General features: G+C 34.6%; 1 protein-coding gene across 30 annotated transcripts in view; it reads left to right on the forward strand.

The window, feature by feature from the left end:
• The window catches only part of KCNMA1 (potassium calcium-activated channel subfamily M alpha 1), a 529533-nt gene that overhangs the window by 144000 nt on the left and 369440 nt on the right, over window positions 1-16093 (forward strand). For all 30 annotated transcript variants that reach the window (XM_026850996.1, XM_026850999.1, XM_026851000.1 and 27 more), the window contains exon 2: window positions 857-1021. In XM_026850996.1, coding sequence (XP_026706797.1) covers window positions 857-1021 — 165 coding nt within the window. The remainder of the gene's footprint in view (window positions 1-856; window positions 1022-16093) is intronic.

Here is a 16093-nt window from a genome sequence, read left to right on the forward strand (position 1 = left end):
GGCATACTCATGGCACTTTGCATATGATATGTTTTAAATGCTGTACAATCCAGGCTGGATTTTCCTGTCATTTCCCTTGATTTTTGTGCAGCATCCATGACTGTAGCACATAGCAGGCAGTTACAGAGCATGACATCCTTACTGCAGCATCCGCGAGAGACTGATATGAATTCCAGTGCATGTGACTCATCAGGCATCTTAGCACAGCTGAGGGTCCTCTTTAATTTCCAGCTCTCTGTTCTACGAGAGCCACTTACTGACAGAAGAATTCCTGTGATATATTAAACACTTTCATTGAAACACTGGTTCACTGATAACATGGCAGCTCCCTGCAGATTCTCTATAGTGTATTTTGTTCCCCTCGCACTTGGTAATTATTGTCTTGTTACATCATGCTTCACAGTGAAGGCTTACTTGGATAATTAATTCTAGTGACAGTAAATTAAAATTGTACATAAATTATGTTCACACCTGGTACTCTTTGTTTTGAACTGTTACATCAAAAGGTCCTTCAGTGTGTGTCTGACAAACTCATTTATATATAGCTCTGTAATTGCATACATAGCTTTTGGCAATTATGCTGCTCTTATAGGGAAGGAACATACTACATATTTGATACCAAATATGTGTTTTAAAGTTGTATTGTCAAGGAGAGTATTATTATCTAGTTGTTAGTCTGGTACCTTGCAGAACATTTCTATTTCTCCTATTTCTAAAGAGAGATGGCCAAGTAGGTGCTTCATTTCATCTGCCAGAAAGTCTGACTTGCTTTTTTCATAGCATTTCTTATCCTCAAATGCACTCTTTCACTGTCAAGTTGCTAAACATTAACTAACCCAAATACTTAATTTTGTAGGAGGCCCAGAAGATCAATGGTGGTGGAGATACACAGGCAGATGGGGCCTGCAAACCAACAGATGAAAAAGAGGAGAATGTGGCAGCAGAAGTGGGATGGATGACCTCCGTGAAGGATTGGGCAGGAGTCATGATATCTGCCCAGACATTAACTGGCAGAGTACTTGTAAGTTTTCTGTGATTTTCTATGTTATTTTAAAGAACATTTTTAAACACTGTGTCTCAGCATTAGTGGAGGATTTTTGATTGGTTTGTTGCATCAGCACTGAGTCAATAACAATTTTGTCTTTGGAAGTAAAATAGCAGACTAATTTCCACTGCAAGAGAGAAGCAGACGGAGCAAGTAAGAAAAACAAGACTTCCAGACCACCCCTCAGCCTATTTCTGTAATGTGGCACTATAATTTTGAATTGTGCTACAAACAATGAGTTTAGTAATTTCATATTATGTGGTAAAACTATAGGCCTATTTTGTCTGGAAGTAAACATGTGCTAGCAAAATGAGTAGCCAACTTAGACAATAAGCACAGTGTTACTAATGTGTATAGTGGTCTGAGCTGTAAAGCACAGATAAGTTTGAATTGGTCATGCAATGAGGTTTCTAATACTTTCAGTAGACTAGTAATGCTTTTATGTTCTCTTGATCTTTATTAACTTAGGAAATCCTTCAAATGTGAACAGTTATGTATCAAATAGAGCCACAAATCAGATATTGATAATACGTACTTTGAAGTTCTACTGAAAAAATTTATAGTTTTCACTTTATTTGAACATTTTATAGCCTTGTCAACTCATACTTCATTGCCAAGTGTTTTCTGTGGAGGTCACCTCATGAAAAGGTGTCTTCTGTGTGATTTTCATTAGTTTCCATGTTAGAATGCATGTACTTACAAGCTAACAGCTGAAGGGATTTAAATACCATTTTGTAATTAGCTTGGATTAAAAGAGGAAACAGAATTTGTATCCTTAATTGTTTACTTTGGTTAAGAGTCATTTACGGTCTGTAGAGTAATTATTTGGGTGGGATAGGGAAGGGAGGAAAAGAAATTGCACTTCCCTATCAAGTCTTTTACAGTAAAAAAACAGGGTGGCTCAATTGCTACTGTCTTGTTTAGTTCTGCAATAATACTACGATTATTTTTTCCTAAAAATACCTTTTGTTCATTTGCTTATGTTAAATGATGACTTTTATCAATAGCTTGAAAGCACATTCCATTGCTGCTTTTAGCACTATGTCTTCTATGTGAAGTTATCATATTGATCGTCTTATGAAAAGCATCATATTGATCTTTTTCATGTTTTCCTGATATCTCCAGCATTAAAAATGACAAGTCTTAGAGCTATGCTGCTTGTTCCAATTTAAGTGTTAAGGCTAGAAATCATCCAAATCCAGAATGCTATGTCACTAGCTATGCAATCAGAAATTGGCCTGTGTTGTGTTAATTGGGGTATATGTGATAACAAATGCAAATCAACAGTCAAGACCACGACCTAAAACATAATTTTACTAAGTATTTTTATTCAGGATACTAGCTGAACTTACTCAGTTCCATTTGATGACCGTTTATTTCTTCTGGAGTGGTATGTTTTTTTGTACTTGCAGTTTAGCACTGCATTTTATAAGGGACTAGTGTATTTCCAGAATTTTATGTAGACAGCTGGCCAACATAATTCGGTCAGATTATTTCTGACAGTATATTTATATTCTTGTCAAGGTATAAGTACACATCTGGGCTCATCAATATGACTAACCGTCTGAGAAATAAAGTAGCAATACATGGAGTCTGTTAGTTAGTTTTGTTCAGTTTAGAAAACAAGATACATTTATTTTAATATAGCACTCATCAATTTCAGGGTTTGAATTGATAATTTCTAGAGGGCCATTTCCAGTATGAGCACCAACTGTTCATTTAAATTTTACTTTATGGTTATATTTGATAAAGGTTAACAGATTCAATGAATGTTTTTGCTAGTGAGAATATTGACATTATTTGTAGATATAGGTTGCAACTAAGTCAAGTCACTATTTTTATCAAAGTATATTGTTTGAAAATATTATGACTTACTCATGAATTTTTACTAACTTAACACAGCCTATTTCTGCCAGCTATTATATTTCTGAATTGTGTGGAATTTTTTTTTTTTTTCCCTGAAGAAGAAAGAATTGTGGCTTTACGGTGCTATGAAATCAAAATTGTATGAGATATCTGCAGCTAAAGGAATTTTAGTACATTTTTGTATTGCAGATGTAGAAGTAGTTGAAAACATTTTTTTTTTTTTAGTTTGAAAATTATTTTGGAAAAAAAAATTTCAAAATTGTGTATTTCAATGCATCTAACTGGAAGGTAAAGGATGTCCTCTTATTCATGATCTGGGTCATTGGAGACAGTTAGTGAAATAATTTAATCCATCCTGACAAACACAGTGGCACTGAAATCTTTGAAAAGAGGTGATTCCTCTCCACACTAGTTGTCTTAAAATAATTTAATTTATTGGTGGATGTGGGAGAAGGAAGAGTTCTGTAACTGAAATAAAAGCAAAAAAACCCCAAAAGAGTGTTCTTAGTCTTTTCCCCTCCCATTCCATTAATAAAAGAGGAAGAATTACATTTAAAGACTGTACAGAAAAAGTAATTAAAGCCTTCTCAAACCTTGAAATATTTTGCTTTTGACTTCAATTAAATGTTCTGTTTCAAATAAAAATCAATCAACCTTTTAAAAGTATCTGGAACTCTGTAAAACCTATTTGTGATGGATGTCTGGGCTTGCCAGTGGTGTTTGCTGTGACTTGTGGAAAAAAAATCAGGCTTGTAATTTAAATTTTGGCAGTATTTTTTACATATACATGTTAAAGCTAACTAGTTGAAGCCAAAGATACGGGTATTGTGCAAATTAATCTCTGTATACAGAATAACTTTCACACATTCTCTGCGGAAGTGATTCTGATCACTGGCAGAATTAACTCTCTGGCAATAAAGCTTTTCATACTGGTGCTATTATGTACAAGTCAGTATTGTTTACACCTATTCTTTCTTACTTTTTGGATGTACAAAGATTTGGTGCTGCTAGTTCCATGCCTTGCTCCATTCAAGTGGTCAGTTAATGTTTGGTTCTTCAATATGAAACGCTTGCCTGGTGTCATTTCTTAGTATGTTAGTCCTTCATCATGTGAGTATCTAAGAGTAGGTTTATCGGAAAGGATAGTGTCTCAAATATATCCTGTTAATATCTCCACTTGTATCCTTAGCTCTTGGTTACATGAGGTAGGATTTCCCCCAGTTTCCTGCTCCTCACAGTGTTTATGTATTAATCCCAACACAGAACCATTAGGAAATGGATTTCTGTTCTTTCAGTCTCTAGGAGTACTTTTGTACATTTTGTTAAAAAGAATTTTTTTTTTATTTTTTTTTGTTATGGGAAGAAACATGAGAAACTGATGGGAAATTTACTTGCTAAATAATTAAACCACTAAATTTTCAAAGCATTTCTCCATCACTTGTTTTATCATTGTGTCAACTGAATTTCTCATAGTGTAACTCTTGCCTGTTAAAGACAGCAAGATTCGATGGAATAGACACAGAAGTGGCATGTACATGGAATTGTGCTAATATTGCAGTTGATTATGTGAATATTGTAGAGATATTGTAGAGATAAAGTACTGAAATAGAACTAGACATTCTTACTGCTTAAGGAGCTAAATTCTACACTTGACATTTCAGAAGTGGTTTATGCAAAAAGGAATACTCACACTATGCAGTTTCATCTGAAGGGCAGGGTTTGGAGGGAGTTGTTTGTAGAGGGTGATCCAGAATGTCTTTAATTTGGAAACCCTTTGTGTTTTTCTGAAGTAGTGTACAAAACTGAGAGCTAGACATGGTGCCTACCATTGTGTGCTCAGAATATCCTTTTCTCCTCATTCTTTAGGTTTTACAAGCTTGACTAGACTTCATGTTCTTGGTGGCGCAACCTTTGAAAATGTGGCTTTTGCTCTTAAATAATGTAGATGAGACTTTTACATACTGTTTAAAAATATGTCCATATTAAATTGCATAAGCACATGGTTTAAGAAGATACTAATTGAACCTATGCAGTCCTGTCTGCAGCTGATGTTGAGTGGCATAACAGTGAATGGTAACAGTTTGTGTAAAATCCATTCAGGGGAATACTGATTTACTTTAAAGTGCTGTAGATGATGAATGTGGTAAGACATAAATTCCTGAGGTGGATTTCTCAAAGAAGGATCAGACACATTAAAAATTAATCTGAAGAAGCAGGAAATTAAAGGTGTTTATGAACTGATTTTGCTTCCTGAAATTAAGTTTTTAATCATTTGAGTAAGAAGAAAAAGACTTTCTTAATTAGGTACAGTGTTTGCTTTACAAGGGAAAATAATACATATATTGTTGAAGATCATACTTCAACAATAGTTCAATATAGGACACAGTTGAATGTGGACTCTCCGTTAAAATGACAAAGAAAGGAAAATTATTATTTGAAGTGCAAATCCAGGAGATAAAATGGTGGAGCAAATTTGGTTTTGTTCCATTTTTAACACGACCTGTTAAATGCATAGCAGAGATATGGGCATTCCTTAGCTTGTGCTAAGCACCATGTGGTGGTTTTGACTCTCACAGTACTTAAAGGAAAAATAGTCAGAAACAGGCAAATTTGTGTTAAGATGGAGTGTATAAGTCTTTGGATTTTAATTACTTCATGATGAAAATATCTTTTAGATTGGCAGCCTTGAAAGGAAGAGGAGAAAAGCCCTTTGGGGTGGGTGGAGAAAAGATGGTCTGGTAACTCGTGGCAGTAGTATTTAATTATTTATTAGTAAGTTATTTAATTAGAAAATTATTTAGGTTGCTTTCTTAATGTTCTTAATACTTACTGACTACATTTAAAAACCTAAAGGTGAGGAAGTGGTATATGTAGGTGCATTCTTAAAGTAAAAAGCGACTATATGTTCCCCGGTATAGATTTAAAATGAATAGAAATTTTCTGTAACATAGTTTGGTTGGAATGCGTAATTGTTGCTACATTCTCTTCCATCTACGCAAAAAATCCAGCAGTCATTTTTTTTTTCCTCGGCTCTGACTGTCCTACAAGTCTTAAAAATGTTTTGGCAAGATAGAGCAAAGTTTTGATGTTAGTCATAAAATTGGGACTAACTTGAGACTTGGGACTCTGCTTGGCAGTGGGTCTCATTCTGCAAGGACTACACATTACAGTTTCTGAGAAATTGGTGTTAAAAGTCTGAATTGAAGACCATCCAGTGAATAAAGAGTGCTAAATGTTTACTATGGAAATATTTAAATCCTTGACTGGAATTCTGAAAAACATGTTAAAAATGCTAGAAGCCTTCACTGCTTATTCAGGGAAATGAGTGACATCTTTCTGTGACTTTATGAAAATGTAAGCCTTCAGGTTTTCTAATTTGCTTGTAATGATCACAGTTTGATTATAAATATATGTGGTACTGAAATGCAACTAATTTGCAGTGCTCTTGCTCAAACATTCTTAAGTGTAAGTTGGTTATTTTTACTTAGATAAGACAGATTTTGTCCATAAATATGCCATAAAGAGGAGAGTAAGTAAAAATTATATCAAATAAGAATACCCTAGAGGGGAAGAAAACACATGAAGCAATGGAATTAAAAGTACTGTTGTTGTTTTTGTTGTTTTTTTTTTAAGTTTGTATTCAGGTAAATTGCTTGAGAGGTGGTGGAGTATTTTGAAAAAACACAAGTAAGGGAAACCAGTGAATTTTTAAATATATAAGTAAGTATAGTAGAATTTCCTGGGAAAAAAATATGTAAATATGCTATATATTGCGTGAGTGTTTTTTTTTCCTGGATATTTTCACAGCTTGCTTTTTTTTTTTTTTTTTTTTTTTTTTTTTTTTTTTTTTCAGATTCTTTTAACATTGAGAGGGACGAGAACCCTACCACCTCTTGCAATAAGTTACAGTTGCCTAGCAGCCAAAGTGAAATTTAGCAGCACAGAAATTATGTGGGGTCTCTCCCTACTTCCAAAGGCAGTAGCAGCTGTCTCATGACTTTAATGAGAATAGGTGCTCAATGGATAATTTGGTATCCCTGACAGGTATGTATTTGGAGAGGACAGGTACATTTGGTATACATACAGATTTTTTGACAGCGTTCTTGACAATATCAGCTATTTTGATAGATTTGCAAAGCAGAAAGTGAAACCTTGAGCAACCTTGAGTATGTAACATCTCAGAATTTGAATATGTAGTTTAACAAGCTTTCTCAAGGATAAACAAAGCTCTTGTAAATTCTGGTCTGTCTTTTTCTTTACACTGTGAGACCCTATCATCCTGAACACATCTTGTGGAATTAACAAAGGGTTTCTTTTCTGAGCGTCTGTGGTGTTCTTAGTATGCAGTTAATCTGAATGGGACTTAATTTAGAATAAAATCTATTAATTGACGACAACAGAAATGTAATGTATTCTTCAGTGATTTTGTCTTTTGTACTCATAATCCCAAGACTTTTAGAAATCCAAACCTGACATTAGTTTTTCAGCAGTGAAGCATATGCCTTCTTGGATAACTGGATTTGTTTTGTTTTATTTTTTAATGTGCTCATTGAACTAAGACCCATATCAAGACTTGTTTTAGTAAGCAAGTAAAATAATTCACAGAAGTTAAAGCAAAACTGGAGTTTCTCAGCATGTTGTTGAAAGATTTCAGAAGATACACTAAAGTTTCAGTACAAGGTTTACTGTCATACTGTTTTTTTTCCTTCTCAGTACTCAATCTGAGTTTTTACCTGACCATTTGGGACTGCCAAACACTTCAGAAACATTATAATGATTGTAAGTTATCTGGTCACATTAACCTTTAATTTGCCTTTCTACATGTTCCTGAAGATGACAGATGACAGAATAAGTAGCTATTAATAAATTAAGTATATGACTGTCTCTTAAGGCAGATGACTATTTTTATTTTAGGGATGAAGAAAGTAAAACACAAAGGACCTTGAAGTGCGGAAATTAGTAGTGTACTCATACCCATGACAGCAAACATGTGGCAGATGAACTTCAGTTTGTGTACAAGTAGAGCAATATAATTGAGGGGGAAAAAATCTAAACCACTCTTACATGATTCTGAAGCCAGAACTGGTGGATAGAGCTGAGGAGAGAATTTGGCATTAGTGTGGATAGTTCTCTGAAATAACTGACTGAGTCTGGTCATTTTTATGAACAAGACAGGTGATGTACTTTTGCTACTTAAAAAAATATTTATATACTCACATCTTGAGTACTGTGTGAAGTCCTTATTTTAATGAACAGAGAAATAGAACAAAAGCAATAAGGATGTGAAACAGCTGCTTTACAAGGTAAAAGTTGCTGGGAGTTTTAAGTGTGAAGAAAAGGCTGGTATGGGATAAAGTCAGAGTTCACAAAGGAAGTTTGTGGACAATCTATGCCAAACTTATTAACCAGATGCTAAAAGCAAGGGTGACTTATGAAAATTGTTAGAGATCAACTTAAGAGAGATTTTTAAAACGTATTTATAAATATGAGTATCAGTGAACTTCTGGATTTTTAAATTTTTTTATTTTTTGTAAAGGATGGCTATGAAGATAGTGTCAGCAGATTCAAAAAATGGATTGGACAAATAGGCAACAGATATCAAACAGCTGTTAGACAGTATAGCAAGGGGTAATCTTCCAACATATGTATTCCAAAGACTGTATGAGTGGAATGGACTACAGAAAATTATACTCTTTCCTGTTCTGAAAAGCAGCTCACATTAACATGGTTAGAGATTTGTCTCTGTGCTAGATAGTTGACTGAACTGTCTCTGGGCAGGCATTTTTTATAGCTTGCAGTCACACCTTCTAATGGCTAGATCAAAAGTTTACTCACTCTACATGTTCAGATTAATAAAGTGGAAAAAGGAGACAATCTCGTCAGAAGGGAGTGATGAGGAAACATCTTACCTTTAATACATAGTCATTCAAATATTCATCAGTCTTGTTTATTTAACTATGCGTATTTCTGAGTCTGTGTGTAGCAGATAGTTTTATGGATTTTGGGGTTTTTTTTAGGCCTTCTGAGATGGAGTTGTGTATGCTTTTTAGATTATATACTATTACACCTGTATAAAAGTTCCTCGTTCCTCACCCTGGTCAACAAATATGAGAAATGTCATAAGGACTAAAGGTCTTAGCAAGTTAGCATTTGTATAAAGACAGTACACAAAGCTGCTGAGACTGTACTTTTCGTGTGTTAGTGTAAGTGTACAGATCTGTTCATCGCAGTTGTTCACGGATTATAAACTGCTTGCCTACGTTCGTTACTTACCTACTGTTCGTAGAGGATAGTGTGGATTCTGCTCCTCTATTGAGAAATGGACTTTGTCTATTTAGTTATTTTTAATCTTTCAGAGGCCTTGGCAGCACATAAATTAATCCAAAAGAGGTGTTCTAGATTGCTTTAATCTCCTATGACAATGATGTGGGCTATTTCCAGGGTTTCCATAGGAATGGGAACAATGCTTCTCCATTTGAGTTCATGAGATACTGGATGATAATAGAATAAAGTAGGAAGTAATGAGTAAGTCTTGCTGGTTTCTATGGTAACTGCAGCTAGTTTAAGTTCCATTTATGCATTTTCTTTTTCTGAATATTTATTTATTATTGACAATACTAAGGATTGTTTTTCAGGGTTTCTGCTTTGGTTCAGAGGTTGGGCTTCTGCTCACAGTCCCGTGGGAGAGAAAGTTCTTTTAGGGTACCTGTTTCTTTAGCACTGGACCATTCAATTCAGCAATGTACCTGTAGCATTTCTGGTTGTCACTACACCTTTAAGATAGCCACCTTGTGTTTTTTTGAAACTGCTGTAATTTCAGTGGATCTTGTTTCATTAAAAAAAAAATCAATCTGCTAGTTAAATTAAAATAATAAAACTAAGAACAACCTAGTTTCTCAGTACGAGGCAGTCTCTACAATCAGGAAATTACTATCAGCTATGACGTTGTACTATGGGAAGAAAGGTAGCCAACTTAAATTTTTCCTTCATCAGCTTCCTTTTTTTGTTAGTATACGCCGATCTTAAACTTTCTTTTCTGTTAAGTCTCCCATGAAGTCTATGGCAAATCAAACAGTATTTTTTCTCTTCAATTTTACTAGCTTTAAGTACTGCTATGTGGAGATGGGTTAGGTGAGCATAAGGTAGAGGCACATGCTAAAATCAAATCAAGAAAAGGATAAACAGTATGTTTCATAAAAGAATGGTATGAACTATACTGAGAACTGGGCTTAATTGGACTTAAAACCTTGCATTTGAATTGCTCAGAAAGTGAAGAAATAGAAAATGAAGTGTATGCATCACACAATTCATAAATGTTTATCTTAGTTAAAAGTGCTCATTTTTAAAAGCCTTTTTTTTTGTATGTCATATCTCAGTGTAGTCAAATCTACCTTGTTTCTGTGGTGTTTCAATCAGTTTATTGCTGCCTGCAGTGGGAGTTACCTGCTGTAAGGTAATCTTCAGAAACTTTCCACTGTGCTGCAGTGACTTCTGTGACCTCTAGGTCGCTGGCCACCCTTGTAGAATCCATTCTGATGTTGTTATAAAGTGTGTGACTTTTCCTATTATTATAAAATGTGTGACAGTGGAAATAAATATACTCTGCTAATATCATTGACATCTACCACTTTTTTTTTTTTTTTTTGCTAAATTAGGTATCTGTGACATTATATCATTAAAATGAAGAAGAGGAAATACATTTAAAAATCATGTTGTGTTGTTTTGAATGGCATGGATATTTGGAGAACATGGTTAGTATTTGACATTTATAGCAAAACTGGCTTAGGGAGTCTACTGTTGTAGAGGTTGACTTCTGCTATACAGATCTTTATTGAAAAATATCTGTAAGACTGTATCATTATATTAATGTCAAACATAAGTTAGGAAAAGTCCTTGATACTTCTTTCTTAGATACATCTAGAACTAAAGTGCATAAATGCAGAAGTGTTCCTTCTGATAGTGCTGTGTTGCATCTTCATGGTAAGAGCGTGGTGCAGAGGAAATTTACCTTCCACCTATGGGCCATTGAAAATAGTCAGATGCCAAGCAAAAGATATGGACACAACTGTTGCAAATGAAGCATATTTGCAAAGCTCACCAGAGGAGACAGATGGCTTCCCCTTATGGTATTTACGCTGTTCCCATGCAAAGGGCTGCTGTGATAATGCAGTTGATAATATTGTTTGTTTAATATTTTTTTCTTTGCATTTAATGTATTTGATAAAATTGTGATTGTAATCAAAAAAGTGATGTGATAATGCATATTTTTAAGGATAATTCTGTGTATGTTTTTGTGCAGCTCTGCCATCAATGATTTGTTCTGAAGTGTGGGGTAAATGGAATGAACTCCTTTGTGGTTTAAAAAAAAGTAAATGAAAAATCTCCTTTTTAGTGTTTAACAGAAAGTAATAGTTAGTTTCCATACAAAATATCGTCTATAAAAATCATTTTCCTTTTGCTTCTTAATTATTCAGTGTTTAGGGTTTTTTTTAAGCTGTTGTTTGATAGTTGAATGATGTACAACTTTCCTAAGAAATGTTCTCAGCATGTTCTATTTGGTTTCAGTGGATTTACGTGCTTCTGTAAATACGTATTGCTTTGGCACAAGAGATTCCTCTCTGTTGTAATCAATGCTTTGTTTCATCTTCCAGTGCTGCAGCAGAGACAACTTCACAGTTTACCACTAAAGAGGCTGAAAGTCCACTTTTCCTGAAGTCTCATGTCTGTCCTGCTGCTGACAGAATGGTATGCCATTCAGTCAGAATCAATTAAAATGCCAGCTAGTGACGTGCAGGAATCATAAGCCTAATTTGACATATTCTCTAAATATTTGTTTTTAATGGTTCTCCTTATTGTTAAGGTTCAGAAGGCTTGATTCAATCTGAAATAATAGTACACAACCTTCTCATCTTTCTGAGAAGAAAGCAGGAAATCTAATGGTAGAAAGTAGGATGAAGACATTGTGAATTCAAAGTAAAAATCAGGGACTATTAATTGCCTGTTCCATGTGTTTCACCTAGAAGCTGAAAACTCTTAGGGTCTTCTAAAAGTCTATAGCAAAATGCCATGAGTTTAAGGGGGAAACAGGCATGTCTGTCCTGACTGGTCCTGCTCCCTCCTTCCTAAGAAGAGTCTTCATCCTGAGACACTTCCCTTCATTTTGGGATGAGGATAGGGGAAATGTTTGAGTAGTGAAGGTGGGAGAAAAGGAAAGAGCTTTTAATATTTTCTTAAAAGGGGAAGGGACAGGACTTTTCAGAAGTTTGAAGCAGTCTTGCTGCTTCTTTCAGTCTTGTGAAGATTGTTTCTATTCAGCATAGCTAAGTGAAAAGGAAATTTCTGCAGTGTAATTCCATGCCTTCTAATGAGCTATAGAACCACTGACTGTGGTCATGGAGAGGGGCTCACGAAACTAACTTAACTGAGACAGGGTAGGTATAGAATGGAAAAGGAAATAAAATCTGATTCTTCCTCTATTTCTAGTCCAAACTTCAAAAAAAAAAGATTTCAAACACAGTGTAGTTGTTAACTGCTTAGTATGGGATACTACATTAGGAACTATGGTGACATGTGGAACCTGGTCCTGCCTTGCATAGACACATACCCTTCACTGCATGCAAACTAAACCATCCAGTTCTGTCAAATGCCTACAGTCCTCATTGAAAACCATGCTACTCCTACATACTGTTAAAAACAAAAATCTGTTCCTGCCAGGGTAAAAAATTTATGCCTGTCAGGGTAAAATCTTGCAAAATTTACTTCTTTAGCGATGAGTAGATATAGTGAGCCATCTGATTGTTGTGATATCGACATGTGATACTGGATGAACCTGATGCATAGGACAGCAGAATGCTAAGCTTTTGCATGGAGATGCACTATTTTCTTTGTTATTGTCAGCCATTATATTTAATCTTACACCATTCTGTGAAGGTACTGAATGCACCTTGATGAAGTATAGCTGTGTGTCTTGGTAACAAGCAAGAGTACATTGTCTGCATTTTAGTGTCAATGCAAAATGTTTGCAACATCTTTGTGAGCTGTTGAATTTTATAATTTGTCCTTTTTCTAATCCGTTCCTCAGGAAAAGGAAGTCTGGCCTTGTGACTTTGCCTTGTTTTTGATTTTAAATCTATCCAGCTCAAATACTGTAAGGTTAAACCTTACATGGAGAGTTTTGAACTAGAAGAATCAACAGTGTGCCATTAGAGCAGTTGATCTTTATGCATTTTGCGAGTCATTAGACTGTCTGGATAGTGTTGCGTGCTACCATTTTTATTCCATGCTACAGTTTAGCCACTGTGTATATGTAAACAGGACCTGGCACAATCAACTCTGTTGTTTTAGCGAAATCAGAGAATTCTTTCTGCTGTAAGCAATTTAAACAAAGCTTAACTGTCACATTCTCCTACCTCTCAAAAGCCTGGCATAGTATTATGTACGGGAATCCAGCACAGGTATGAAAAAATTAATTCAGCAGGATCTTTACTGAATATGCTAGCAGTTTTCTTACCTTTCTTTTTTTTTTTTCAAGACTGTAATTTTTTTTTTCTTCTCAACAAAGGCCTGAGCAAATTTTGTCATTGATGCTTATGCCTAAGGATTTGTTTCAGTGAATGTGATCAAACTGCACTGTCAGACTAGGTTTTATAGTCCCTTTCTGCTATACTTAAAGGATTTGAAATGTTATAAAAAACAATGAAGTACATGCAAATCAGAAGTTTTTCCATATTACAAAACAGCAACATAAATGTTGAACACAAAAGGTTTGCATGTCATGCTAACGGAAAGATGTCTGAGAAACCTGTAGATACTTTTCTTTCAAGCTCTAGAATATTGTTGTAGTTAAGTTTCCCAATAGATTACTTTTTCAGATGTGCCTTGTTTTATGGTAAATATTACAAAGTTGTTTTGGGTGAGTTCTTTGATGATTTTCAGTTTGCTGTTGTAGAAGACTGTGAAAAGTAAAACGAAACCAGAAGTTTATAGGTTTACACTTGCTGTTTGGTGTTTGTAAGTACAATAGAAAATTTTTAGGGTTTTCCAGACTGGAAGAGATTGTCACTCACTGTCTTAAATACATTTGAGGAGTTAGTTGGGCAGAAAAATGTCCTTTGAAGTATCAGCTAGAGGACATACAAGAGATGGTCCATAAAAGTAACTTTTAATTTCCTAATAATTTTCTGTCACCCTGGAAAAATGTGAGCAGTGTGATTTTGTAAATGCATCACAGAACTGGAAGTTTGACATGATTTCATTTCTCAGCTATAATAGTAACTTGGGTGATTTTGAACATGTAACTGAACTTGTTGTTCTCCCTTTGCTTCTGTGCAAGCTAGGATTAAAAATAATTGCCCATGACTTTAAAAAGTATTGAAATCAGGAATTTATTTAGTTATTTTTTATTAATTCTTCCAATGCACACTTACAGGTCCAAAATACATTTCTCCTATGTAGTTAAATCCATCTAGTATTATGAAACACGTATTGTGTCCTGTTTATATAAATACATATATCTATACACACATATATCTATATATATTAATTATTTTTGCTTCCATGTTTTGCAACTGAAGATGTCATATTCATATATCAAAATACTTTGTTACTATGCAGGCTCTCTTTTTTAGTGTTTTTGTTCTGCAGATTTATTTTTTTATCTGTTCTGGCCCTGATAGGTGCAGACAGATAAACAATCTGAATTTTTCCTTGCCATTCAGTCCACTGGACTCATTATGTATTCTCTTTTGGAAAGAGCCTTGGGCATCAACACTAGTTGTTCGTGGTCTCTCTATAGCTGATGGCTCTTGATATGAAAGACCTATTTTTTAATGATGTAGTTCTGTTGCATATCCAAACCGACTGCTTTACTTCTACAAATTAAAAGCCTGCCTATGTGAGATCTTTCTTTATTTACATTAAAAGAATGTACCTCATGGTAAAAAATGTTAAACCTGGTTTTTATAGAACTGAAATTATATTACTAGTTGAGAATCAATCACATGAGTTAATTCACTGATATGGAATTACAGGAATAAGCAGAAGCTGAAGTTTGAAAAATATTGGTTTGCCACAAAGTAAACATTGGATTGAGAGAGACTTCAGCTTTGTCTTATCTAGTATAGTTAAGAATGTTGACATTAGATGCTTGCACTTATAAGGGAATTCTCTATTGTCTTTCTGATTATTTGGGGAATAGGAATATGTGAAAAAGCTTGGAAAAATAAATCTTTGTTGCAATTTTAGATTAGCATGCTGATTGTTAACAGCTTTATTACCTCCTTTTAGGTCTCATTTACAGGTACAGTGATGAGTACATAGGAATCCTCTTTCCCATTTTGTTTCAAATAAGGTTTAATACAGCAACATCTGACTTGGCACAAGTATTGACATTTCAGTGTTATTCGGGTGTTTATATAAATTTATGTTTATGGAGAATAAAATACTTTGAAGATACATACTATAATTAGCAAGAAGTGTTTTCACTGCAAATTAGGCATCACGATATGGTTTTCAAGGTTAGGTTATTGGGAATAGCACTCTTTTTCTAAACAAACAATGTCAACATGAAAGAAAATACAGTACATTAAATAGAGCTATGTATAAAGAGATCAGCTAATTGATGGTTTTGGTTTACTGCACACGTGTTTAGATTCCCACTGGGTAAACCCTCATGACTTCGATAAAAATGAACCTATTAGCAACCTGTTAGACATGGAAATGATTCTAAAACCCAATGAAGTTAATTAATGAACTGCATCTAGCCACTAGAAGGTTTAAATAAGGTTTCCATTTTTGTTTGTTGATATGAAAGAACTTTTTTAACCCCTCAAGCTTATTACACAATTCAGGGATCTCATTTATCCCTTTGTGACTTCAGTGTTTTGCCATTATTGTCAGGACGTTCCGTTGTTCCTCAGTAACAGAGAAAGCATAGAAAAAACAGTTTAGGGCATTGCTGAAATGCAGATTTTGTTGACCAATGGAATTTTGAGACCATTAAGAGGTTAAACTGTAAAGAGTTTTCAACACTTACCATACTGTAATGTATTACAGTGGAATATATTCATGCTGTTTTTCTTGCCCAGAAGAAAAATTGAGGGGAAGATTTTTAAAAGTATGTGGAACTGTAATCAGTTTCAACTGGTGTGGGTTTTGGTGGAGGTTTTTTTAGGGGGGGGGGGG

Source organism: Athene cunicularia (assembly GCF_003259725.1).
Source record: "Athene cunicularia isolate RWA chromosome 6 unlocalized genomic scaffold, athCun1 chr6_part1, whole genome shotgun sequence".
NCBI classification, from domain to species: domain Eukaryota; kingdom Metazoa; phylum Chordata; class Aves; order Strigiformes; family Strigidae; genus Athene; species Athene cunicularia.